The sequence below is a fragment of the Silurus meridionalis genome, chromosome 20 (genome assembly GCF_014805685.1).
Source record: "Silurus meridionalis isolate SWU-2019-XX chromosome 20, ASM1480568v1, whole genome shotgun sequence".
In the NCBI taxonomy this organism is placed as follows: Eukaryota; Metazoa; Chordata; class Actinopteri; order Siluriformes; family Siluridae; genus Silurus; species Silurus meridionalis.
In genome coordinates, this window is record NC_060903.1 from 4,887,778 (window position 1) to 4,915,527 (window position 27,750).

Sequence of the window (27,750 nt, forward strand, 5' to 3'; positions counted from 1 at the left end):
ACAATACCCACAATTATCAGACTTCAGTTTAGTAGATATTAGAAGACTTTCTTTCCTTTGTGTACTCAGATAAGACCGTTTCAGTCTTGGGAATGGTTGTCTATATTTCAATAAATCCTTGCAAAACACACCTCCATACTCTCATTGCTCCCGTAACATGTAAGCAAGAGGTGTCTACATTTATTTTTTTTATCATCGTAGAGATTCTTGTTCGTTGTGCTCAGAGTTTCTCCGTCTTTTAGCAAGGTTTCAAAGAATGTGCCAATGGTCTGGAACACGTGTGTACTTTTATGCAAAAGTGTGTCAGCTTTCAGTAAAGCATGTGTATGTGTGTAGGTGTGTGTGTCTGCACAATTGTGTCCATAAGTTCAAAAGATTTTGATGCACAGTCATGCTTGAGCATATTCACACACAGACGGTAGATAGGAGAATAAGGCCACATCTGAAAGTACTCTTTAGGACAAGAATCTGGAACTCTGGAATCCTTCAGGACAGAATCTGGATTAGGAAAAGAAAAGAAATTGTCATGAAGTGGTGATTATACACTATATGGACAAAAGTATTGGGACACCTGCTCTTTCCTGAAATATGTGGTTCTTCTCTAAACTGTTACCGCAAAGCTGGATGCACACAATTGTACAGGATGTCTGCACCCCAGGCTTCCTCACCTCACCTACATCAGTACCTGACTAACATTAACATGTGGCAGATGAACACAAATGTCCACAAGCACACTCCAAATTCTAGTGGAACATCTTCCCAGAAGAATGGAAGGAATAATAAGAGCAAACTGGAACTAAATGTGGAATGCAATGCTCAAAAAGCACATACCATAACTTATGACCAGGTGGCCGCAAACTTTTGGAAGTGGCGTGCGTGTGTGAGGTGTAAAATTATCCAAAATAACAGTGCTATTATGCTTTTATTTCCTTATTTGGGTATTCAGATCATAAATTCAGCACTTACATAAATATTACATGTGGGTGTGCCCATCACTGCCCAGCCCAGGGTGGCCGCCACCCAGCTGCATCTGTGGATCTCCCCCTATGCCAGTCACTTTTTCTTCCTCTCTTCTCTTCAAACATGCCGCCTTTGGATTGAGGTTACGCTCTGTAATGAATTGAAAAATACAGACAAATGAGCAAACGACAGTTATGGAGTTACAATTCATACCATTCATATACCTCAGCAGTCGACAAGCTGTGGAGCTCATGTGAGTTGCAAAGTTGGAGAAAGTTACACAGCAAAACAATTAATGCAGACAGTGGCTGGTCAAGGACAGAGAAGAAGCAGCTACTCAAGAAAAGACTGGGATAAGAAATGGCATGGCAGTGAGGCAGAGAGACAGAGAGAAAAATCAAAGGGCAGTTTCAAGCAAAGCAAACAAGCTTCCAATGGCAGCACTGACTTTAGAGCATCTTTGTATTTCTCCCGAACCCTCATTCTCCACATAAGGCACAGGAGCGAGGGAATTAGCGTGGAGGTGGAGCCCTACCTCGCACCTGCCTCTCGAGGCTTAGGATGACCTGCACAGCCTGCTGCAGGATGATCAGTTTGGTCTGTGCCTTGTCACTCTTCAGGTGCAGCTGGCACATGCGCCCGAGCTCCCGGAAGGCCTCGTTGATGTCGCGAACTCTGACTCTCTCGCGAGCGTTGTTGGCCAGGCGGCGCTCACGATCGCGCTGCTCCTTCTCCTCCACTGTCAAGCACTCCTCTGACACGCTGCTGCCGAGGGCAACCGGGCTCTCGTTAATCACCTTGTTAAGCAATCAACTTTCTAACGAATTGATTAGAGCTTAACAAACTCAAAAGACACTACAATGTTTAGGCGTGTTACAAACCTATCACTTACTAAATCAAATCTTCCCCTTTTGTGTAAATCACCCTTGACTCTTTCTGTACGGGGGAAATTTTGACTATACACCGAAACGATGGAGTATGAGTCCTGAGGTTGGAGGAGATCGATGGCGGAGCGGAGAAAAAGAGCAAAAAGGTGGCCATGTACTTCAGCTTTGATGTCTTCTTGTCGGGACAAACAGTGTGAGGAAGCCAAAATCTGAACATGGCGTAATGAATTTATGCAAAATACGCTCAACACCTGCCACAGGATGATCTGATTTCAGAGCAAAATTTGCCAGTGGAGAATGAGGACCTATTGTGGGGGCTGCCATTGAGCAAAGGATGACTGAGTTAAAAATAAAAAAAAAATAAAAAAATTAGAAGAGAGAGAGAGAGAGAGAGAGAGAGAGAGACATGGACCTGCTGCCAAGTACTGGAGAGACAAACAAAAAGCCACTGTGAAAGCTAAAGAGTACAAAAGGAAGAAATAGATGTGCTTGAGGTCTCATCTTAAACCCATCCCTTTGCACAGAGATGTGTTTATTCATTATGAGATCAAAAACTCTGCTGCAATCTGTAAGAACTGGGAGATGAGGAGAGAAGCATGAAAAGAGAGATGGGAGAATAAAAGGACAACCTAGCAAAAAAAAAAAAAGGGTGGGGAGTTAAACAGATCAAAACATGCAAAAAAAAAAAAAGTAATAAAATTAAACAAATCAATAAAAGCTGCAAACTGAAAAGTTACAGGTGCATGTTAATAAAACTACAAGTGGACGCAGGGGAAAAAAAGCCAACTGTTAATAAATGAGCATCTATATGCTGCCAGGTCAATTAATCTAAACTATCTCCCTATAAGCCCACAAAAGCGGGGAAACCCTAAAGATGGCCACTTCAGATTGGCAATTTTTGGTTTTGATTTGACATTGCAGTTTTATTTCCCACTAGGTGTGTGTGTGTGTGTGTGTGTGTGTGTGTGTATACACACAGAGAACAAAAACTAAATTATCACGTTTAAACACGGTTTGGTAGCTCAACACACAAATTCCCTGCACTGCAGTATGATAATAGTTAGCAAATTTTCACTCGAAAATAATCTACCCAAAAATTCCCCCACAACTTGAACATTTATTTAACAATGTCAACAAGTGAAATTTAAGGTTAAAAAGTATATTTTGTTGTATTCTTTGTATTTGTTGTATTTGTTGTACTCGTTGTACAGGTCATTATATGCTATTTGAATTATGCTTCATGTTTGTACATGAATGTTAACAAAAATTAAAACAAAAGTAGGAAAGATCATAAAATTCATTGTTGTGACATCTAGGTTATTGTAATGCGTCACAGTGGCCATCTGTAGGGCATTTAGAGAATCGTTAAATATTCTGCGTGCAGCACTTTCATGCTGCTCCTGCAGTTGTCAATTTTAACAATTTTACATGTATAATCAGCACAGATTTTTAGTTTTGATACACAACCAGCACTGCTGCTACTGAAGACTTTGAGGGAAAAGTTGCCGAACACAATAACAAAATGTGCTAAACTGTATAAAAAAAAAAAAGAAAAAAAAAAAAAGAATATGCAGACTAGACACAGATGCAGACTGCAGGCATCTGGGAGTGGGAAGTGCAAGTGGGAAAGTGATAAGACTAGCTTCAAATGAAATGTGAGTGATTGAAAGAGCAAAACAAACATGGGATTAACTGAAGAGGCCAAAAAAAGAACAGGGACAAGGCCATGCACAAGTACAAACATATAAACATATACTACAGAAAGCACTATGCCATTCTCATCAGCTACCAGTCCCACCTAGAGAAAGGTAAAGCAGGCTTGTGTATTTCGATGCATTAACCATTAACATTGGTTAATGATAAGCTCAAGATGGGCAAAAAGTCCAAAGCTACGTATATTAGCTGCCTGTATGTTTAAATAAATAAATAAATAAAAACTTATAGCTGGTTTAAAAAAAATAAATAAAAATTAGACCAAAACGAGACCACAACAGATATTGAGGTTGCTGACCAATAATGCTTACTAATATGAAGCAATGAAATAGTTCTGTCTATATTTCCACCAAGATGTATTAGCTGCATCTTGGTGGAAATATTGGCGGAACTATTTGCACTCAATTTGTTTCCGTCAATACTAAAATACAACAGAGAAAAAAAACCAGCAGATTATTAATAATTAATATAGAGAATAATATTCTCACAAATTCTAACACATTGATTACAATGGCTGTCAATTTGGTGTCACCAAAGCTTAAAACAAAAAAAAAAAATACAAAAAAATAAAAAAAATAAAAAATCACTACCACTCCATACAAACTCATTTCCTTTTTTTTTTTTTTTTTTTTTTTTTTACTACAGAACTACCGACCATGCCCATCATTAAAGTGTATATATAAACATTGTTTCTGTACACCGCATTGCCATATTGCCGCCTGACTATGCCCTTACCATAAAACAAGCCACCTTATCTGTCTTTAAGCGGGACTGCTAGCCCACCCCACAGCCACATCTCCACTGTGTGTGATCAGGTCTGTTTTTTCTGAGAGGGAGGCGAGGCCCACTGACCTCGTACTTGCTGCTCCAGGCTGAGAATAACATTAACGGCCTGGTGCAGGATTAGAAGTTTGGTCTGCGGTTTCTCATTGTTCAGATGGAGCTGGCACATGCGCCCGAGCTCCTTGAAGGCCTCGTTGATATCACGCACGCGTAAACGTTCTCGTGCATTATTGGCCACGCGCCGCTCTTTCTCCCGCTCCGCCTTCATCTCCGCAGGCAAGTCCTCGTCATCCTCATCATCGTCATGACTTTACAGATTGATGGCAGCAGAGAAGTGGGGACAGAGGGGGGTGAGGGGGTTACAGGCATAACATGTAGTAAGCTAGTTACAGAAGTAGGAGCACCTACACTGACGCCAATACTGGAGTACAAGTGTAAATAAAATTGTCTCAACTCTCTGACCTGGTCAAGTGACCCAAAGAACAGTGCAGTTCCTGTATAATATAAACTGTGTGCATGTGTATAGATGACAGTCTCCAATTTCACATACCACTGTTAAATATTTCTATATGTTCATATAAAGTGGTGTGAAAAATTGTCCATTCCTTTCCTGATTTCTTATATTTTGTTACACTTTAATGTTTCAAATCATCAAACTAATTTAAATATTAGAAAAGGCAACACAAGTGAACACAACATACAGTTTTTAAATAAAAGGTTTTTATTATTGAGGGAAAAGAAAATCCAAAACTACATGGCCCTGTGTAAAAAGGTGTTTGCCCCTAAATCGAATAACTAGTACCTACTAGTAACTACTACCCTTAGCAGCAACAACTGAATTCAGGCGTTTGCGATAACCTGTCTGTTACTGTTACTGTGGAGGAATTTTGGTCACTCATCTATGCAGAATTGTTGTAATTCAGCCACATTGGGGGGTTTTTCAAGCATGAATCGCCTTTTTAAGGTCATGCCACAGTATCTCAATAAGATTTAGGTCAGGACTTTGATTAGGCCACTCTAAAGTCTTAATTTTGTTGAGGTGGACTTGCTGGTGTATTTTGGTCACTAACAGATGGCCGGATATTCTCCTTCAGGATTTTTTGGTAAACAGCAGAATTCATGGTTCCATTTATCACAGCAAGTCTGAACAGACTCAGCAAAACAGCCTCAGACCATTATACTACCACCACCATATTTTACTGTTGGTATAATGTTCTTTTTCTGAAATGCAGTGTTACTTTTATGCCAGATGTAATGGGACACACACCTTCCAAAAAAGTTCAACTTTTGTCTCGTCAGTCCACAGAGTATTTCCCCAAAAGTCTTGGGGGATCATCAAGATGTTTTTTGGCAAAACTGAGACGAGCCTTCATGTTCTTTTTGCTCAGCAGCGGTTTTCGTCTAGGAACTCTGCCATGCAGACCATTTTTGACCAGACTTTTACTTGGAGTAATGAACAGTGACCTTAACTAAGGCAAGTAAGGCCTGCAGTTCTTTGGATGTTGTTGTGGGGTCTTTTGTGAACTCTTGGACGAGTCGTAAATTGGGGTTATTTTGGTCGGCCAGCCACTCCTGGGCAGGTTCTCCACTGTTCCATGTTTTTGCCATTTGTGAATAATGGCTCCCACTGTGGTTCCCTGAAGACTCAAAGCTTTAAAAATGGCCTTATAAACCTTTCCAGACTGATCCCAATTACTTTCTCTCATTTGCATGTCATCTAGATTTTAAGGATATTTTGGTCACTTTGTCAGGCAGGTCCTATTTAAGCTATTTCTTGATTGTCAACAGGTGTGGCAGTAATCAGGCCAGGGTGTGGCTAAAGAAATTTAACTCAGGTGTGATAAACCACAGTTTTAACAGGGGGCAAACACTTTCACACAGGGCCATGTAGTTTTGGATTTTGTTTTTCCCTCAATAATAAAAACCTTCATTTAGAAACTGCTTGTTGTGTTCACTTGTGTTAACTTTTACTAATATTTAAATTAGTTTGATGATCTGGAACATTAAAGTGTAACAAATATGCAAATAAATAATCAGGAAGGGGCAAACACTTTCACACCACTGTATAGCAGGTATAATGAGTATAAACCTTCAATCCATGTGCACTGCCGATTGTAATCAAGCAACTAAATATAATGTGCAAATTAATATTTATGTAGAGCTTGGTGTCTTACTCTATGATAGGTTTGTTCAGCATAAGACTTTAAGAAATTTAACTAGACACTCTCTTGCTTCTTCATATACTAATTTCAAAAAGAAAACAATACATTAATGTTTATAAGCTATAGCATGTTGGATGGGGGTCGGGTACCTCGTATGTGTACGGTTCATCTTGCCGTCTTTCTTCTCGTCATCAGATTTAACAGAGCAATTCTCGTCGTCCTCTTTGTCTTCCCTCTTTATATCTGCGCTCGAGCTGCGAGACAGACTTCCAGGCAACCCTTGAGACAAAACAGGAAATAAGAAGAAAAATCTATGGTTTTTGCAAGTATGCAAATGAGCAAGGACTCCATAATAAAATATTTGTGCCATGAGGATTTGGACTTACCGGAAAAGCCCTCTGGCTGTGAGCTGGCAGGGGCTTGTGTGGCCGAGTGCTGCCCGTGTAACAGGCCACTGGTGGGCGTCAGACTAGCCGACTCCTCATGATGGTTAGGCACCAAACCAGGCACTCTGCCGTGCAGGGAGAAGCTCTGACTGAGGGAGCTCAGACCTGCAGCTCCTCCAGCGGCGTTCAAGAGGGTGTGCATCTCTGCACCCAACACTGAACCAACCGCATGGCTCCGCAACACATGCAAGGCTTCACCCAGGCAGTCCTCCATTTTACTCTGCTTTGAAATTGCCCCATACAGAGCACAGCATGGATGCACCATTAGTAAAAATGTATTAAAATATCAGAAAATAAAATCTATTCTGCAGCCTAAGATAGATGCAATCTAGACAATGCAAATGCATGCTTTATTGTTCAAAGTACCAGTGCTTGCAGTCCTCCCTCAAAGCTGGGTGACTGGGCAGACTGAGTTGATCCTCTGGGCCACTGAGAAGCAGGAACTATTTATTTAAAAAAAAAAAAAAAAAAAAAAAAAGGTAAAGCATTTGGTAGCTAAATTTTTTTTTAAATCCTCCCTGACATTGTAGAGGCCATGCATTCATACATCATTCTTCCACAGATCATGTTTTAAAAAAAATTACAAATAGTGTTTTTCCTTTTTTTTTTTTTTAATCAGGGTTTTAGTAATCCATTGTGGACATGTCTTTAAAAAATACATTTACATAGCTTTTCACTTAGTAAAAAAAAAAAAAATGTCAATAAAAAATAAACGCAATTACACTTCTTAACCAACAGATGGAGTCACAAGACCTGTACTGTACTAAAGAAGTAGATGTCTTCAGACACAAATCAGGCATACATATGTACACAAACCTGCCATGTTCTGAGGAGAGCCAACTGGGGTAGGTGGAGCAGAGGAGAAGTTGCTCCCATTGTTGTCTGAAGGGTAAATCTAAACCAAAAAGCAGTATACTTAAAGATCACAATGGGGAACACAAAAATTTCCTTTTATTTATTTAAAGATTTTGTAACAAGAGCTATTTGTCCGAGAGAAATCAGAGAAATTGTAACCAAGACCAGACCCAGACTGGTGCTACTCACAGAAGCAAGGGCTTTTCCAATCTCATCTCCAGAGCTTCCTGCAGCACTGCCTCTATTGCCTGAGAGGGCAAAACAAAGTGCTTCAAAATGTGTACATGTGAAATTGGACTTTTCTAAACTATAGTATCAAACCAAAAGGGAGAAGGAAAAAAACAGTGACAACTGAACATTAGTATAGAAATGAAAAACGGGGCGGCTTACCCATTATACCGTCTGTTCCATTGATGGGTGGTGTGTATGCAGACTGGAAGCCACCGTTTACCTCGCTGCCGTGGTGAGGGTAGGATGGAGGAGACAGAGGCAGGGGTTGTCTCTTCTGTAAAAAAAAATTGCGAGAAGTTGGGAAAAGCTGCTGACTTTCTATAGCAATAGGCTAAGCCAGATATGAATCATGGGCTTAAATTTCTCATATTTCAACAATTGAAATAACAGTACCAGGGCCAATATTTGCATTTATAACAGATTTGAAAAGCTCACCAAGCGATCTTGAGGGTTGATGGCAGCAAATGGCGCGGACTGGCCGAGGTGGGGCATGGAGGAATAACCCGGCTGAGCCCAGGGGTCCTGCAAACCCTCTATTGACACAAGAATAACAAAAGGCACTACTTGACAATTGTAAGAATGTATTAGAATCATGTATTGATAGGAGTCTACTCTAGGTTTTAAGCTGCTGAATGTTCTCTGTTACTGAGTAACAACTGGAGTGCAACCGGTTCAAAACATGCTGGGAACTAGGGGTCTGATTTTAAAACCTTTGTTAACAAAATTCCGACAATATGTTTATAGCCCATATAAATAGCTAATGGCCTACATACAAAATTGTGCATCGTGTATGTGAAAAAGCCAGAACAAACAGTAAAAAGCTAAAGAATTTTAAATAAACTTAAATTGGTAGTGCTAATGTTTTCATATGGTCACCAACATATGGCTCTAATAATCTAGTTTAATACTCAATTCTGAGCTTAAAAAAATAAAAATAAAAAATACCCCTGTACACTCGAATGAAATGCTTTCAGTCACAAACCTTTACTTGTGAAAATTCAGTTTCAGATTTAATATTGCTCTTTTGCAAACCAAAATATTCAATTTTAGACAATATTCAAAATAACTTTCAATTTCAGATACTTTCCCTCCCATTTTAAAAAAAAAGGAAAGAAAACGCACTGATTGAAACTTTATTTCTAACAAATGAACAAAAGGCTCCCCCCCACTTATTACAGAATATTTAAGTTTGTTGCTCTCTAGTAAACACATGACACACCTTGCAAGTAGAAAGAGCCAGGGTAGACACTGCCGGTTTTTGATGACGGGAACCCTGGGTTGTCCTGGTTGTAGTCATCACTGGAGGCTGTAGGATAAACCTGTAATTGCAAACCAAATAATCACAAGATGAGAATTGTATTACAGCACATTTGAGAACAGACCTCAAATTTATGTGGATCTGGAAATCTGAGTTTATGTAATGAGGTGGGGGAGGGGGCACCTGCTGCAAACATTGTGTCATGGTACAGATCTGTTGGGACAGCGATCTGTGGATCAGTATGCGAATCAGGAAACATTCACCACAGAATACAGAACACAGAGCACATGCTGTCCCATGAGAAACATCCCAAATAGCTGCGTGGGCTACCACAGACACTCCTTCAGAGGGAAACATGCTTGCTCCCACACCCCTCAAAGAGATTCGAGTGGGCTGAAGGGTATGCAGAAAGCAATGTATAGTTTTAACTCGCATCTGGCAATCACAAGACAGCCATCGTATACAGATGTGCTATGCAATTAGACACAAGGTTACAATTGTGGGACAGTCGGTACAGATCCTGTCTGACTGAAACAGTTCCATGGATTCAAGGGGTTTTGGTGTAAATGAAAAACTCGAACACTGGCGATCCAGAGCTTTGAGGGTTTCTTGTGTAATTTGATTAAACAGTATTGTGTGCAAGGATATGGGAAATAGAAAGAGAGGGAGAAGGTGTGGGGAAGAAAAAGACATTTAGTGTGTGTGTGTATATATATATATATATATATATATATATATATATATATATATATATATATATATATATATATATATATATATATATGAGAAAGAAAGAGGAAAGGAGAGAAAGAGCAAGGGAGCTGCATTCCCAATTACACAGCCATCTGCCCATTCCTGGAGGCCAGCCAACACCACAGGCAGCTGGGAGAGCGGGAGGGAGAGCGGGAGGGAGGGAGTGAGTGTGGAGAGAAAGAGAGCAAGAAGGCAAAAGTGAATACGGGTAAAGGGAGGGGAGAGAGGGAGAGAGAGAGACAGAGGGGCAGGAAATGGGCAAAAAAAAAAAAAAAAAAAAAAAAAGGTGGGGACCAAGAGGAGGAGGAAAAAAAAAAGAAATTTAAAAGCGGGATCGCGCACAACAGAGGTTAAAAATAAAAATGGGATGGAGCGAGAGAAGTAGACATCACAAAGAAACCCATGTTTTGTGGGTTAAAAGGGTTGTGACTGAATGAGGTGTTGACTGTACTCAGCGCATTCTGACATCTGGTCGAAATTGTTAAAAGCCAGAATCAGAGTCAGTGTTCAGTTCAATAGCGACAGGGCTACACAGGAAGTGCTGCCATTCAAAAAAAAAAATACGGGTCTTAGAACATGAATCTCAATCTGTGATGGGACAAGCAGGCCGATCAAAGACTGACTAAGTTGTGAGAAAAAACACTACTAAGATTTTCTGGTTAGTCTTTCCAAAGGTACAAAAATCCACGTGACTAAAGGCCCTATGAATTACTTTACTCACCTGAGACACCTGGTAATTAAATAAATAAATAAATAAATACAAACCAAGTACAAAATTATAACTGATGTAGTTCCATTAAACAGTTTACTTGCTTTTGAGTGCCGTTTAATTAAACTTTTTTTAAGAATATGTAGGTAAGAAAACTCCATTTTGATAAACCTTGGTATGGGGTATATTATAAATAAGTTAAATAGAGAATACAAAAAAAGTTCCTATTTAAATAACTGTTGCCTTTTTTTTTGGGGATATTATACATAATGCAGCAAAACGTTGTCTCAAAACAAACAGAAAATAATTTAATTCAGAAAAAAAACTAGATAAAAGATCAGTGGCAAAAAGTCGCGCTGTATTACTTTATTTTACTTATAGGAACAAATAATATAATTACCAGACCCCTGCATAACATACAGAAACATACAATTATTAACATATGAATACCTATAAATTGTATTCAGATTTCTATGCACTGTTTGTGTTTTTCCGAACAGTAGCGTGGGCTTATTATTTTGCCCAAAAAACACATGCTTGAATGCTTAACAGCAAATTGCATGGGTAAGCACGACCATAAAAATAGGAAGAGCCACTTATAGCTGAGCAGTTTTTACGCTCACATTCATATGTGGATTTATTTATGCGAGGTAAAAACTTCTGCCTGAATTCCTGGGTATGAACATGTGTCTTTTGTGCGAAGTCTGTGAATGTGGTGTGTGCATGTTATGTTGCATCACTCTTAATCCAGTCTCAGGCTCATTCTCAGAGCTGTAACAGCGCTATGGTTTACTAATGAGGTCACAAACATGTCAAAAATTCAGACGCCCACAGACCACAGATGACTGCGCTTACCGAAGTCGGGAGACCAGCTGGTACTTTCCTGATCTTCTTCGGAGGGGTATCTAAATGGGGGGTGGGGGGAGACGACAACATGCAAACAAAGCCAGTCAGAGTCACAAATGCTTTTGAGACAATGCAAAACAAACAAAACAGTGTCAGGGTTCTGATGTGTTTTATATCTTGGAGAAAAGTCTTTGGAGTGCCCCACCCTTGCTAGCTCTCTCACCTAGCACCCCATCAAGAGGCCTCCTACGATTGGCCGGGTAAGCTCCGTAAAATGGCGACGTGGCTTTTACACCGGAGGGGGACAGGCCGTCAGGACTGGACATGGACATCTCCCCTTGCAGGAACTGATGAGGAAAGAGGAGTTGGTGACATTTACACCAGAAACACAAAAATCTCATGATTAAAGCAAACATGAGAACATTAGAAATCTCTCAATGATTAGAAAGTTATATTTGAATACCTGTGTGCCGAAAGGGTAAGGAGCCCTGTCTGATTTCCCTGGAATGCAGAACACACAGAGTTATAATACTAGCGTATATCTGAGGCTTAAATATCTTAAATATTCAAAAACTCAGCCGGTAGTAATAAAATTGAAAAAATTGTTACATATTCTTACACACACCAAAAAAAAAAAAAAAAAAAAAAAAAAAATGGCATGGTTCATTGTTAAAAGCACTACACAAATAATTTTATGTGGTGGCTGCACTTTTATAAAGAAATTTGGATGGCATACTAGGAGCTTCTTTTTGGTTTGGTGAAAAACACCATCGCTCACAAAAAAGTACATTTGGTTTTGTAAGGAACAATTAAATAAAGACTTGATGCACGGTGTATGTACAGACAGACAACCAAACACCTTATTTATTTCTCCCACAAATAAAGAAACAGGGTAAATAATAGCTGGTCGATATTATACACAATCAAACGAATCCTTTGCCTACATTAAATATCAAAGCAAGAGCACACAACAGTAGTGTGCTGAAGAGCGAGATGGTGCTGGATGAAGGGCTACTCTCTCTGTGTTTTGGCCAGCCTCCATCTGGCTCGGCTGGGCTGCCAGAGTGGATGAGGTGCACTGTTTACGGCCTCAGCCTGAGCTCCAAACAACAAACTGGCCCATTATAAATGCTCCGCCGCTAATTACACAGTCACCCCCCTCCTCGCTACCACTTTTAATGTGAGGCAGCCATCTCCCCCTGTTTAACTCCCAATGGAGAAAGCTGCGCTCCAGTGGACTTAACCCCGCTCCTGACACTCATCCCTACACCCCCAAACACCACCAAAGTGGGCTTTAACTGAGGGAATTCCAGAGAGACTCCTACCGGAGCAGGGATTCCAATAAGAGACGAGGGTGATGTGCGTGCGTGCGTGCGTATGTGTGAACACAAAAGGGACGAGCCTAAATATATAATTGTGCTTTAATTGCATTTACAACAGTGATATTGAATTCTCAAATGTGAAATGATAAGAAACTGAACTCCAAACAATAGTATGGTTGAGAATCTACACAATCTATACAATACTGTGCTGTATTTAATGAAAGGTGTATAACAATTGCAGTAAGGTTTCTGCAAGGAGTGTGATTCTCCGGCATCAAAACGATTTCCGTTAGCGAACCTTGTGCATTCCTTTTCCACAGTAACATTAAAAGTTAAATATTTTGTTACTTACATAGCAAAAATGCATTTCTTTATAGTTTATATAGCCACAAAAAAATTCAGAATTTCTCTCACTGAAAGATTACTACATGCATGAATATGCATAAAATAGAATCGAAATAGTGACCATACCTCCAATTCCTGAGCTGTACATCGCTGAAGGGGACATGCTTTCATGGTCATTGTAGTGGCTCACACTATCAAATGCCTACACACAAAAATAAAAATAAGCCTTTATACCACAGCCAGAACTAAGAACAAGCCATCACATTACATGGTGCAAGGACACCACCAAGGACACAATCATTACTCTGAACTCCATTCAAGAAGTAACTTGGGTGCTTTGTAGGGATGCAACTAATGTTTGATAATCGATTAATCAGACAACCAACTTCATTATCGATTAGTTGTTAGAGCCCTAGTGCTTCGATTTGTAACAGAAAAACTATTTCTTTATAAATTCATGTCATTATTTCTGTACTGGAGAAATTACGTCCCACCTACATTCAACTAATCAGTCAAATCTATCGACCCGCTGTGGGATGCAGGCTGTAAGTGATCACCCAGCCTTATCTGTCTCTTATCAGATCAGTGTCGCTGCGCTGCTAATGCACGCTGGCTGACCAACTGACCTACTAACACCTCACCTACATGTAAAACGTGCCTGAGGCCACTCAAGAGTTACGTTAGCAGCTGTCTGCGTATTTAAAGAAGCCTGCTTGTTTTTTCCCCCTACAGTATGTCTGATCCCACGTCTGAGCCTTAATTTAGTTCGTAGTCACGTCTTGAGTTTCTTTCTGATGTCCTCAGGATGCAGAACTTTATGCTTTAGCTGCATATGTACAAGTGGGAAGATCACTTCTATTTCAACAAATCAGTGTGTATACTGTAAAGTCTAATGGCTGTTTTCTGTGTTTTGCTCTATATTCTATAAACACACTAGAACCAGTCACCCACCATCACTGAAAACAAACATGAAACATCCACCCTGTTTGTCCGTTTCTCACACCTAATGGACTCGAACGTTGACAGATTGTTTAGCTTGTAAAGAAGTTCTGTCTCAGCATGCTACGTGCTTTATGTACTCACACCCATAGGGCTCTGTTAGTGCTTACCCGTGAAGTGAAAGATTGACTGTTCGGCTCTGCTGAGCCCCAGGAGCCTGAGCCACTCCGCTCTTCCATACCTGCAAAAAACAAGATCACGTCCCTGATTACACCTGTTAAAGCCCTTCAGAAGTGATCGTAATTAATTTCATTAGTGTTTATAAACAGGCTGTTTAGTGTAGAACAATCGGCTTCCTGGCCCGGTTCGGTGCCGACGCAGAGAAAGTAACAGCTTAGCGAATCGTTCCCGAAGAATCAGTCAGCTATTAATAAAAACTGTGAAATCAGAACAAAATAAAAATACCCACGGCTTGCACAGCATAAACGCAGCACGCAATCGAAGTTATTTCTGTGCTGCCCCACACCAACCTACCATTAAGAAAGGATTTTGGGCAATCCATCCATTTGAAGCAGATTCATTTAATTTTGTTGCTTTGCCAAAGTGAATAAAGCAGAATAAAAAACGAGTTTTGATATGTTGTAGGTTGTACGTTACATCTCGAGCAGTCACCTCAATAGTACCTCATGCCTGTTAGTTTGTACACCATTATTTGTCTGGACATGTTTACACGCCATATGGGAACATGCCCAGGCCAGAACCAGATCATTCATTACGCTATAGGTCTAATCTGTGTGAAGTGTGAATCTGTGTAAAGTGTGAAGAGGTTTACTATAAAAGTCTAAGTGACATATTGGTTTGTAAAAAAGAAGGCCACAATACAGGATCTGCTAAACTGACTAATTGATAATCTGCTTCTCTTTCCAATGCACAATCGATTTAAAACCGAATTTAAACACACAAATCAAAGTGAAATCAGGAGATTTTTAGATATATAGAGCAGAAATTTCCATAATCCCCCCACCTCGCACAAAGATCCCTCGCGTTAATGCTGGCGACACCTCTGGGGAGAAGAGCCTTAATTGTGTGCTCATTTGCATAAGTGTGCATATTAATGAACTCCAGACTTATGAATATTCATATTTTTTGTTGTCTAATTAAAAGCGAAAGGAGGGAGGGAAAGGGGGATCGAGCGAATGAGCAAGCGAAGGGAATCATGACAGCATCGGCAGTGGAGCAGAACCGGAGCAAAAAAAAAACCCGAAGCCGGTGCCATTGCCGTGACAACCATAATCTGCCATCGGTGTTCGGGGGTGATTTGGAGTGGAGAAACGTGGGCTTGTGTCAAAAAATTCAATCAGCGCACACGTTCGCACTCCCCTCGTCTCAAATTGGTGCGCTCTGAAATGTGGCGCTATCTGACTCCCCTGTCAATGCACGCGCACATCAATGGAGCAGAACCGAAAAAACAGGAAAGAATAATTCGAGTGTGTTAAGCGGCGATCTGTTTCTCTACACCACACTACCTGCCCTTAAACAATGCCTCTGGAAATCTCATTAAGAGCCATTCATTTATCTACGTGCTTCAACAATATGAAAACTTCCTGTACGCTCGGAACATTTCATCAGCGTTGCTTAAAAGAACATTCAAGGATGCTGGGGTGCGGGGAGCAGGCTATTTACAGCTATCCATGAAGTGAGAGAGAGCAAGAGCAAGAGAGAGAGAGAAAGAGAGAGAGAGAGAGAGACAGATAGAATGAATAAGATAGCTAATACTGAGGAATGTGAGAAGCAACAGGAGGGCGATAATACATGGGGGTGTATGAGAGAAACTTTCGAAAATGGATATAATCCATATTCATAAGCATGCTAAACACTCACACTTATTAACACGCAGGGTGATTAATGAAAGACAGGGGAGAAAGAGAATTAAATATATATCAGCCTGCTGTGTGTGGGGCGGGGGGGGGGGGTGTTGCACCCAGAAAGTTACGAGCCATACCCCAGCACCTGAATAAACAAAACCTTGCTCTGAAGGCTCAATAAAAAACCCCAACATGCACTTTTCCACTGCTGGTTAGGACCTTATGGCTGCAGCTGATCCTGCCGACATGAGCGCAGGGTCACATGAGAGACCTGCACGGTGAATTCACAAGTGTATATCACCCTTAACATTCTCAGTTCCTTGTGGACATGTACACGTGTGTGTAAATGCGCCTGCTAATCTATCATCCCTTTTTTCTCTCTTTCTCTGTCTTATTTATTTATTTATTTTTACGAGCCGCTGAGTCATTAGCGTCTGGACAGACGATATGCTATTCACTGGTTCGAAGTGCTCTCGCACGCTACCTGTTTGTGCAGACACAGTGATTACAGAGGACAATAGAGACGCAAGCTGCCAGTCGTGAAACCTTAGTTTTATGCCGCTCTCTGCCCTGCAGGCATGACTGAAACCGCTTGTGTGCGCTCACACACGATACAGCTCAGAGAGTGACTCAAGACCGACACATCCACACAGCTCATTAGGGAGAATAGGGTACACAGTAAGCCTGCTAAAAAAGAGTGAGCTATAATTACTAGGAAAAATGTTGGAATGGGTCTAGTCACCCCTGAGTCATAGGCTATGAGTGTAACTTGTGGCACACAGACACACAAAGACGAAACACAAAGGGCCTAAACCACAAAGCCACAGGACATACACATTTATGAATAATACCAAAACAGATGATGGCTTATCAGATCAGACACACATTCAATTGGTTTTACAGCGATAAGGAGCTACACTGCAAATACTTTTCATACACTAAAGGCTTTAAAAGGAGTTAAACTTTTTTTTCTTTAAGTGATAATCAATTAATAATGTGCATGCACACAATATATATCAAGTTTAGACATGTATATGGGTTGCTTTTTTTTTTTTTTTTGCCAATGCTGTGCTATAGGTCATGTACATAAAAAGACAAATCAGCATCCCTGTTCCTAGGAAAAGCTGGTTACATGTCCATCAGGTTTTTTCTTTATTTGTAGTTACGCTGCATACAAATAGTAATTTCAATAGTGATGGCCAGCGTTTGTCTTCTCTTCCCTTGACAAATAATCAAGGGGGGGGGACCTATACTGATTTCCTGAAACACGAGTTTCTACTCGAAACGAATGTTTAAAGGGAACATGCACCCTGGTGCCATGACGCTGTAATTATTGTGATTCCAAATCCCACATCACTAAACACCAACGTTTATTTTATTACAGCGATTAAACCACTTGACAATTTATATCAAAACCGAGAACAGAAAGTAGCACGAAATCCAAAAAGCAGTAACTGTGAAATGCTGGAAATGTCATTCGCCAAAAGGCACTAACGTTTCGAAACAGGAGACCAACTATGGTTTAGCAGAGTGGTCTCCTCCTCTGTAAACTGAAACCTCACTGGATTCCTTTAGTCCAAACTACTGCATTAACCAGCTAACTAGCTCAACAAACTTAAACTTAATATCAGGCTTTTGTATACACATTAAAGCTTTTACTTGTCTAGATGTAATGTATTATTTGTCGACCTCTGTACTCAGTTTTTTTAGTACACAAGAAGCTACTGTATTACACCTGGTAGCCAAAAAAATGCCAAACTCTAGATGAATAATTAATGCCTATAACCATTGGAAAAAACAAACACCTAAGAATTATGATGAAACAATACTGCCAAGTCCATATTATATAGTCTATCAGTCTCTTGCTTATGAAAATATGAAACTTCTGCAACTTAAAAAAAATCTTTTTGCAAATAAGATTTTCCAATACTATTACATAGTTTTTTTTTTTTTTACATCAAAATCTAAACAATAATACACACAATAGTATATAATAACACATCAATAGACACAATCAATAATTAAAAAAAATAAAAAAGAAGAAAAGAAAAACCCCTGTAACTTCACGCTTCCTTTCTCGCTGAGGCCCATGGCTGCCTTGAGGAATGGAAAGTTCTGCTTCATGCAAACCTCAGTGTTGCTCAGTGTCTTTCAGTGGAGTTTTGCAGTTATATATATACATCCCGGTTATTCTCACTTTCACATACTCAGTAAATGAAACTTTCTGTCCAGCAACACCACAGGGAATCAGTTCTTCCTCACGCTAGCTGATCTCATCGCACAACCACAGCTGATACACGACTAACGAACGGCTGTCAGGAAGCCTGCGTTCGGAACCGGTAGCAGCTAACCTCTGAAAGATGGAGATAAATTTAAACAGTGACTCTGCATTTCTAAATGACTGTGTGAAAATAGTCTGTGATGCGCCGTGATTGCTTTCAGAAAGCCCAAGCTGAATCATCACCGAGACAAAAGGTGAGATGTGGAACAGTGAATGCAGTGAAAGATCAGAGAGCGCATGAAGGAAATTAAAAACTAACAAATTAAAATAGTTCACTGCTTTTCTTCGAGGCTTTCACGTCAAAACGATGCTTAAGAGATCCTAAAAAGAATTTGCTGCGACTCAAATAGCTCGCCGTTTCACACACTGACACAGCAGTTCTCACTGACTCTTCAAGGATGTTGAAGTTGCAGCTTCAGAGTGTAGCTACAGCTGGAGAAGGTCAGTGAGTGGTGGGTTTTGGGGGTGTTAAAGCTTGTGGAAAGCCTGTGACCTTCACGTGTCGAAAATGTGTAAACCAGTGCGGGTCAACTCGAATGTAAATCAGGTGTGACTGTCTGGCACATTGTTATACCATTCATCTACAGCAGCATGTGTGTACGCACAAGTGCGAAGAAGTACACAAATGTACTGGTGTGTGTTACCAATGTGTGCACATATGGTTGTTGAAGTGTCCATAGACTTTTTTTTTGGGCACGCGCACGTGTATAGATACTAGGGTACACATATTCGTAACAAACCTTCAGTACAGGGCTTGAAGCTTGTACCAAACGTGTTACATGTAGAACATAGAACATTAAAATCCAAATTCCCTTACAAACATGTTAACCAGACCACACGTTTGTTTAGTTTAGTCTCCGCCCCACACATTATATAAATATATTATTTTTATTGAACTTGAAAACTTACAATGGCAGTGGCATAAAAAAAAACGAAACGCATTTGCGCAGCGTCCCTGTGGCTACTCACTATTGTAGCAACTCACCTGACAATTTGTAGTGCGCCGTAAAACTCAGATTTTATTTTAAATCGTTGCAACTTGCGTTTTTTACGACAGTCTAGCGATATGGATTCTTTTTTCGGTTAATGTCCAGCTTCAAGGGAAAAATCCTGACAATTCCGCATAACGAGGGAGTGAATGAATGAGGGAAGGAATGAAGGCATTTACTAAAGTATGCTGAAATAAGTAGAACAGTTAAGTAGATCATATCTTTAGAAAATTAAATATTAAATGTAACACACACAACCACACACATTGTATTACCCAAATAGGGTCTAACACATGCAAACTTTTTAATTACATTTTTCCATCGATTAAATTGTATTTAATTTGTGCCAATTTAATAAATTACTTAATTAAATCAATATAATAAGCATATTGCATTAATTTGATTTGTTCTTTTTTTTTTACATACTTGATTTTGTATAAAATATATTTTAATTATAATTTAACCAAGAATCCATTTTATATATATATATATATATATATATATATATATATATATATATATATATAAAAGCAAGTTTGTGTTTTGCATTTCTTCCCATTAGCCGTAGCGAAATTAAACAGGACAGTGACTTAAAAACCGGGGTACGTACCGAACCGCGAATTTTGGGTATCGTTAAACCAATAGTAGGTACATGTGTGTATAAGTATAGGAATGTGCGTTTAAACGTTTGTGGAAAGGTGTGTGCATGCCTCAGCCCTGTAAGTGTAGACGTGCAAATATACAGGTTAATGTATATAGATAAAGGGGTGCATGCGCGTACGTCTTCAGCCGTGCGCGCATGTGTGTGCATGTGTGTTGATGTGTTTTAGTGTGCATATAGAAGAGTGTATATACAGATGTCTGTGTATACGTGTATGCATGGCACACATCCATTACTCGTGTGTAAAGAAATCTGCAAAAGCGCCGGCGGCGTACAAACGCGCACACTGCTCATACAGAAGGTGTATTGAGCACATGTGCTCCTGTCTTGCTCTTCTTCGATGCCAGAAGAGCGCTTTTGTCCTCTGACCTGTGATAGCTGTGTCTCACAATACCCAACCAGAGCTCTTAGACAATGTGAGTAACAGTCACCTTTTACAGTGCGTAATTTTAACAGGAGCGTGTCTCTTCACCCTGATCTTATTTCAAACAGAGGTCTGTAAGGCAATATCAGGCTTTGTACGAGAAAGGGAGCTCGTCTCCAGTGAACCACTCTGGTATATTACTCACTACAGGTGATTAGTTACCGAAAGGGGAAAGCTCCTCTTGCCTGAATACCACAGAGTAATTAACAGAGGCATTAAAGATTCACCCTGGAGAGAAAGGAAGGGGGGGGGTCCTGATATGTAGGGAGTGCTGAGATAGAGGAAAAAAAAAAACAAGAGACCTGGAGTGGTGATTGGCGAGGAAGGTTTGGCTTGTATATTTGTTTTAACTGGCTTCTTGTTAATGGGGAAGGATGTTCAGTCAGTTAAACTGTGACCTGACTACTGGTTGCTTTTGATCATCACTGTACACCTCAACATCCTTCAGTGCCACACAGATGAGGATGGGTTCCCCCTTGAGTCTGGTTCCTTTCAATGTTTATTCCTAATGTATTCCATCTCAGTTTATAAACTTGTAATTATAAAGAGCAATCCTATTAATCCTTTATTAACGCTTTATCTGAGTAAAGCTGCGTTGAGAATGTCCACTGTTGAAAGCGCTACACAAATATTTATTGAATTGTTCTCGAAATAACTCATGTTTCAAATGATGACAAATGGTAAAAAAAAAACACACAAAAAAATAAAGATTATCTATTAAAACTGTTTCTTGATTGAACTCTCAGGCCATGTTTCATGTCTAGGATCATTGTTCAAATGGTTGCATAGAACACTGGGTTAATAAAATATTTTCAAGAGCTTTAGTAAATAAATAGATAGAGAAGAATAGACTTTATTTGTCACATATACATTAAAGCACAGTCAAATTCTTTCTTCACATATCCCAGCTTTGCTCTGAAACTGGGGTCAGAGCGCAGAGTTAGCCATGATACGGCGCCCCTGGAGCACAGAGGGTTAAGGGCCTTGCTCAAGGACCCAAGAGTGGCAGCTTGGCAATACCGGGGCTCGGACCCCCGACCTTCCGATCAGTAGCCCAGCACCTTTACCATTAAGCTACCACTCCCCAAATAAAGCCAACAGCTGCCTAAGAAGTCATCCCTGAAACGTATTTCAAGGAAGAAGCATCAGCTGTGTAAAACACTGTGGCCTACCTGAGCTTCCGAACTGACTGCTGGGCTGTGCGTTGGATCTGTTTTTCCCGTTTGCGCCTGGAAGAGGAAACATCTAAAGGAGAAAGCGGAGAGAAACGTTTACAGCATGAGAAGGACGACGTGCAAAAGCGCGTGTGCGACGGGCGAGAAGCAAATCTGCACTTACTGCGCTGAAGTCAAGAAGATCACTGAGCTCCTTGTCGGTTCCTGCAGTGCTCATTTTGATGCTGGCTTTCACTCGTTGTTTCTCAGCACACACGCATAGACTCAGATTTAAAACCCTGCAGGAGGGAAGTCAGAACAACAAACTTCTAATAAACATGTCTAAAAACCCTGCTCTATAAAACATTGTGCACGAACGTTTCAGAATGCAACTATTATGAACAAGGATCAGGGACGAATCATCAGCTAGCAAGTGAACCACACAGTCCCTCGTTTCTTTTGCCGATATTTTATCAAAAAGTGATAGTAATAAAAATGCAGGTGACCAGTGCATCAGCAAATAGACACTGCACCAATAATAGAAAAACAAACTAACACATAACCTGCCCATGCAATTGATGACCTCCAATCGGACCCAAGCTAATATAGTCCATTAAAGCTCATGCTTTAAAATCATTCTTACAACTAAATTCCCTTTACAAAGTTTATTATATCACAACAAGGTTTCTCCACATCCCGCTTTTATATTTAGCCAATATAAACATACAAACAAAAGTAATGTGTTCATATCGCTTGATTGTTCAGAAAGATGAATCCAGGACATTTTATAAACATAGGCTGCACTTGTGACTTCTTTTTTTAGCTTTTCTAAACAATAATCAATCTTGAAACAGCCAGGCTTAAATTTTGTGATCAATGAATGGAGATGATCAGCAACTTGCTACATAATCATGTGGAAATCAGTGCATAATCATCTTTTCAGTACAAGTGCATTTTGGCAGCAAGGTCTGGCTTCAATAGCTTTCACATTACATAACTACTGTCATTAGGAACAGACCTTCTTAAAAAGTAGAGCAAATTTGTAAATACAATTTTGACCCACAATAAAACTTAGTTTTTGGCCACAGCACACATTACATTCAAGGGTAAATCCACCAAATTTTAGAAAAAAAGTCTTGGTGAGAAAGTTCCCTTATTTTGCAAGGTGGGACACAAATATAAACAGTATACAAAAACTAAGGCTTTCAGATGAAGAGGAACATTCAAATCTAAATAATTTATCAAATAAAATACCAACCGATTTCTGAGCTGAACAGAAACCAGACAATTTGACAACCCAGTCCAATCGACATGCCACAGATAAAATGAGCAACACAGTGAATCATCAACTCTCGTAAAAACTAGAATTCACACACACACACAACTAGACTTACATAACTTGCATAATAGGAAAAATCCATACACACCGAGTGAAACAGATTTGGCGATAAAGATGCACACACTTTGCAGAAGTGAAGTGGCCAGGAATGAGTTATTGCAGCACCAAAGTAAGGCGATCCGAGAGCACTTCTATTCCACATCACAGAAAAGCATCAATTTGGGCTTTCCCACAATGCACCACATCACAGCATGTAGCTTCTGGTTAACCAGATAGAGGCCCTGGTAACAAGTCTTTATTCCAGAAGCCTAAAACAACTGACTGCACCTGAACATGGCGCATGTTTAACTGGAATATCAGAGCGGCGGTAAACACCGAGTCGTGAAAATCAAAAACACTGTCTGATACCAAATGAAAATCTACAGCAAACCAATGAACCACTTTAATTTTCCCCCTTAAACAGAATTCTAAGTCAATTTGCAGATTAAAATGTAGAAAAATAAATAAATAATAAAAAAAAAATGGATGAATTGTTTAGGATTGGGTTATGGTTTAAAATATTTTAATATGCTCTTACATTCGACCCCTGCATCAGCACGGATGTTTCTGATGCATTGACAATCCAAACTATACGTTTTCGACTGTACCACAACATTGCGTCCTGTTCCAGTACAGCAGATGTTAAAGCGTTTAGGCTGCAAAATAGAGGCCACCAGAGACTTTAATCTGCTCTCTGACTAACTCACGGAGACGCTTCAGCCATCATCCCTTCACTAAACGGGGATTAAAAACACAGACGAATCTTACCGGATGTGCGGCTTATGTGCAGTCATTGCTGGGGGCAGGAAACTGTGACCAAGACTCCTTCCTTGGATAATTTTGTACATCTAACCTCCTGTTTTAAGTGAACTGACCAAAATGATTCACAATTGCACTGATGGAAGAGACAATCCGCTTCACCGTATGCACCATGAAAAAGGCCACTGATTTGGTAAACAGACCAGCATGTCCTAACATTAGATAAGGGTATCGATTGAGGTTTTCTTAAGTGTTGCTTTCACATTTATATTTACCATTTAATAATAAAGTCTCTACCGTCCTTCAAATATTTAGCATCAAGAAAAGTGAACTTTGAGGAAGCCAATATAGATTGCATTCAAACTGTGGATACTAACAATAGAGCAACTGGCAGCCTCATTTTTTACAGCCCTTTCTACCAAGTCTTTTTTCTGCCATGTGCATTCAAGCAAATCTGACTTCATAAGTTGTAGCCAAAAAAGGCAAAAAAAATAAAAGTTTCCAGGTCAAACCGTGTGCTGGCGGAGAACAGAAGCTGCTCAGTCACATGCGGCATTATAAATATAGGCCTTATTGGCTAAACCACCACTGATTATCAGTGAAAGATGACTCAATTTTATACTGACTATTCCTACTCAATATTCAGCCAAACCATGACTAATCTGTTAAAACAACTAGGGCTCGCTTTGAAAAATAATTCTAATATGTCTGCTTTTTGAGCAAAGATCTAACTAAATAATGGTGTGTCATTTTTCCACTAGACGCATCACATCACAATTCATGATAATGATATTGTGAGGTAAAAAAAAAAAAAATCCATTTGCTAAGAATATCAGCAGTATTATCAGTGCTTTTCAACACTCACTGACTCAGCTGGTGCTCACAGGCTGTTAAACTGTTTTGTTTTTCTTCCCAAAAAGTGAACTGAAATTCCTTTGAATGCGACCTGCTTATTTTAGCAGACACTTGTGAATGAGAGTTGATATAATTTACAGAATACAATGAATTCCCCTGATGTTAGGAAGGTTGGGTCAGAGCACAGGGTCAGCTATGATATGGTGCCCCAGGAGCCCAAAGGTGGCAGCTTAAAACCATGACTTACTGATGACTAACCCAGGACAGTCAACCGCTGACACACTGATAACATGTATCAATTTTTTGATGAACAGCCAAGTCTTTGTTTCTGTGAATGTGGTAGACGTAGTTTGCAATTTTCTTTTTTCAAGCAATAAAAAAAAATAAACAAAAAATACCATTCGAATGCAAAAACGATTGATCAAGGAGCTGAGGTAATCTCGGTCCTGCTCCGAGCATTCAAAAGGGGTTTTATTGCAACAAACACAAAAACATCCTTTTACGGATTTTTCATTCATTAACTGAAGAGTGAAAGTTAAGTTCACAAGTACGTGTGCAGTAAACCTGTGTAATTATGCGCAGTAAAAACCAAACAGCGAACAAAACGAAAGTATCAATTTCCCAGGTTCACACTAGCAATCTGACTAATAGGTGTGATATCACCCACAGAAACATACAGCCATTGTTTCCAACTTGTAGGCTTTCTTTTCGTTGTCTCTCTTGTGCAAGTTTTGCATACAAAAGCAGCATAAAACCGACATAATTCTTTGCACACAAACAGCAGTGAATTCTTGGAAATCTTAAAACTACTGATATTATTACTATTATTATAAACAGAACGCGTCGACTCCAGAGCGCGAGCCGCGCGGACACTTTCAGCCACGTGCTCTGATGAGCTGTCAATCAAAGTTTAAGAGGTGCGTTCACAAAAACCGCACTTTATTATCCAGGAGTGACCTGCTGCTGCAGCAGAAAGAGACGGAACCCAGAGAAAGGGTTCTCCACTCTCGTAAGGAGAGAGAAAAAAAAAAAAAAAAAAAACAAAGACACGGCCTCAGAGAGGCAGAAAGCGCTACAGGGGGGTGAAATGGGGGTGGGATTGTGTTTCTCTCAGTAAGTGACCCCAAAGTCGCCACGAAGAGTCTCAGCCTAGGTTTCACCCCACCCCCTCCTATTCTATCTATGAACACAAATAAATCATTATCGAGCCAAGGCGGATAATCGGTATATCTGTTCTGATCGCCGTAAAAATGTGGAAAGATAAAAGACTGAACGGAAACGGGTCGCGGGGAATAGTGAGAGGGAGGAAGGGGGGAGAGGAGATGGGGGGAGAGGCGAGGAGAAGGAATGGGCCTCAAAACTCCACACGACACAAAGGAAGGAGGCGAAAAGTTTCCAAAGCGGCTTTAAAACCTTTCATTTGTGCTCCAGCCTTTTAAAAAGGCAAGAAGGCTGTGTTTAATGTCGCACGGGGCTGCAAAAGCTCTTTAAAAGCCCATTTAGAGGGAAGTTATTTCCTTTGAAAACTGGAATAAACAAACTGGGCCATTGAACGCTGCGTGACAATATTCTTACTCTGGGTCCGCGTGCGCGACCCCGCATACTGTTTCCCCAGCCCAGTGCGCGTTCACTGCCCTAGAAATTTAACGTTCCCGAAAATCAATAAGCGTCGCCTGTTTGTCAGGTTGTTCAAAAGTTCGTTCTGTAATATATATAGATTTTGCGCCTCAAGTCTATGGCACTTCTTTAAAACGACCCACGACGACCCTTTGCGACAAATTTGCTCGGAAATATAACTTTTTATTTTACTTCACACTTGACGTTGAAGAACAAAGAAGTTGGTTCCTACGGTCGTGCACGCGCGCGCGCGCCCAAGTGGTGCAGAGACAAAAAAAACTTGGGACCCCGCTTTATTATAAAAAAAAAAAAAAGTTGCTATGCTAGTTAGCTACAATGCGAAATTCGGTGCATCCGTGGGTACAAAATAAAGTAAAACCAGACAATGCAGAGTAAAAAAAAAAAAGAGGGCATTCATTTTACAGTAGGAAAATATTGGTCATATATATATTTACCTTTTGTCGGATCAAGTGTTCGGCATCCAAAAGGAACGAGAGGGAAAGAGAAAACAAAGTTGGGGGACAAAATCCCCCTTTCCCGTGTTTCAGGCCCCGGAACCCACCAAATACCTGAGTTTTGTCCCCCCCAGGAATTGTATACGAGATAACCCGTATTCGAGCGTATAAACTATTCAAGCAGGAACCCTAGCCAAGTTACAGACTGCAGTTTTCTCATGGCCGCTGCGGTGCTGACCGTTTCATCTTCCTAGTAGACATTTTCGCCTCCTCCACATTGTCATCCCCAACACTGTATCACTCCGCCGAAAACGAGGACGTTACAGCGGTGTCCGATTTCAAACGCCCAAAAAAACCCGAGCAACACCACGTATCCTCGCGCCACCTCGAAATAATTCTACTTAATGCTACTTATCGAGGTATAACAATATAAAAATTTCCTATATCTCTTTACTCTGGTGGCGAATCGCAAGATTAGGTCCTGCAACTAAGTACCCAAGCACTATGCCAACGCGCGGAGTGATCCGACATAAAATGAAGAGTGGAGTGGGACACAAGGAGATAGAGCGATAAACCAAAGAGCGTTAGCCAATAGGATTCCACTGTGCTTTTGATTGACACGTCTAAAGACGAATAGAAATGACCGCGAGACAAAAGCCCAACCCCTTTTCCTTGCACACCCTACCCCGGTTTTGAAAGAATGGCAACAGGAAGCTAAGGGAAGGAGTGCTTTAATATTTTGTTTAACATACCCCGAAAACATTTAAAATAGAAAGTTTCGGAACTCACCACAATGTAAAATCCAACCTGAATTTTTTTTTTTTTGTATTTAATTAGAATTACCAAATAAATGAAGTGCTAAATCCTGCTAATAATTATGGGATTTCCAAAGCAATAAAATCGATTTTTAAATTTATAAGAAAAAATGCAAGAATGGGACATTTTATGTCATGCCAAATTATTTGTGTGTGTCTGATTTTCAAAGTGATATTTGTGGACAGAACGGAAAATTTCATAAAAACCCTTTGGTCCACTGAAGTAAAAAAAGATCCAAAAGGCCTGGAGAGTCTTACAGACATATTTGTGTGCACTTCCTATTGCCA

General features: G+C 40.1%; 1 protein-coding gene across 4 annotated transcripts; it reads right to left on the minus strand.

Moving 5' to 3' along the window:
• Positions 1 to 13: 13 nt before the first annotated feature.
• Positions 14 to 27,184, minus strand: tcf3a (transcription factor 3a). Of its 4 annotated transcripts, none has more exons than XM_046877049.1 (19): positions 26,648 to 27,184; positions 21,768 to 21,882; positions 21,602 to 21,674; positions 14,380 to 14,450; positions 13,397 to 13,472; positions 12,067 to 12,104; positions 11,827 to 11,950; positions 11,613 to 11,662; positions 9,257 to 9,356; positions 8,473 to 8,570; positions 8,197 to 8,311; positions 7,996 to 8,054; positions 7,768 to 7,846; positions 7,318 to 7,394; positions 6,892 to 7,174; positions 6,655 to 6,784; positions 1,496 to 1,725; positions 967 to 1,110; positions 14 to 498 (listed from the first exon to the last, which is right to left on the minus strand). In XM_046877049.1, exons 2-18 carry the CDS (start codon positions 21,819 to 21,821, stop codon positions 974 to 976), a joined length of 1,794 nt encoding a protein of 597 aa, XP_046733005.1. In that variant the 5' UTR covers positions 21,822 to 21,882; positions 26,648 to 27,184; the 3' UTR covers positions 14 to 498; positions 967 to 973. The 4 variants fall into 4 exon arrangements, with proteins under 4 accessions (XP_046733005.1, XP_046733004.1, XP_046733003.1 ...); XM_046877048.1 differs by lacking the exon at positions 1,496 to 1,725 and adding an exon at positions 4,413 to 4,651 and having other exon boundaries at positions 6,892 to 7,171; positions 26,648 to 27,182; XM_046877047.1 differs by lacking the exon at positions 1,496 to 1,725 and adding an exon at positions 4,413 to 4,651 and having other exon boundaries at positions 26,648 to 27,181.
• Between the last annotated feature and the right edge of the window lie 566 nt (positions 27,185 to 27,750).

What these genes read in the sequence shown, in the direction of transcription:
- tcf3a (XM_046877047.1), bottom strand. Translation starts at nt 21,821, where the DNA reads ATGAGCACTGCAGGAACCGACAAGGAGCTCAGTGATCTTCTTGACTTC. An exon ending in TGGCTCTTTCTACTTGCAAG is followed by an intron (nt 8,571 to 9,256) that starts GTGTGTCATGTG and finishes TTGTGTCAATAG; the next exon opens with AGGGTTTGCAGGACCCCTGG. An exon ending in TGGAACAGACGGTATAATGG is followed by an intron (nt 8,055 to 8,196) that starts GTAAGCCGCCCC and finishes TTGCCCTCTCAG; the next exon opens with GCAATAGAGGCAGTGCTGCA.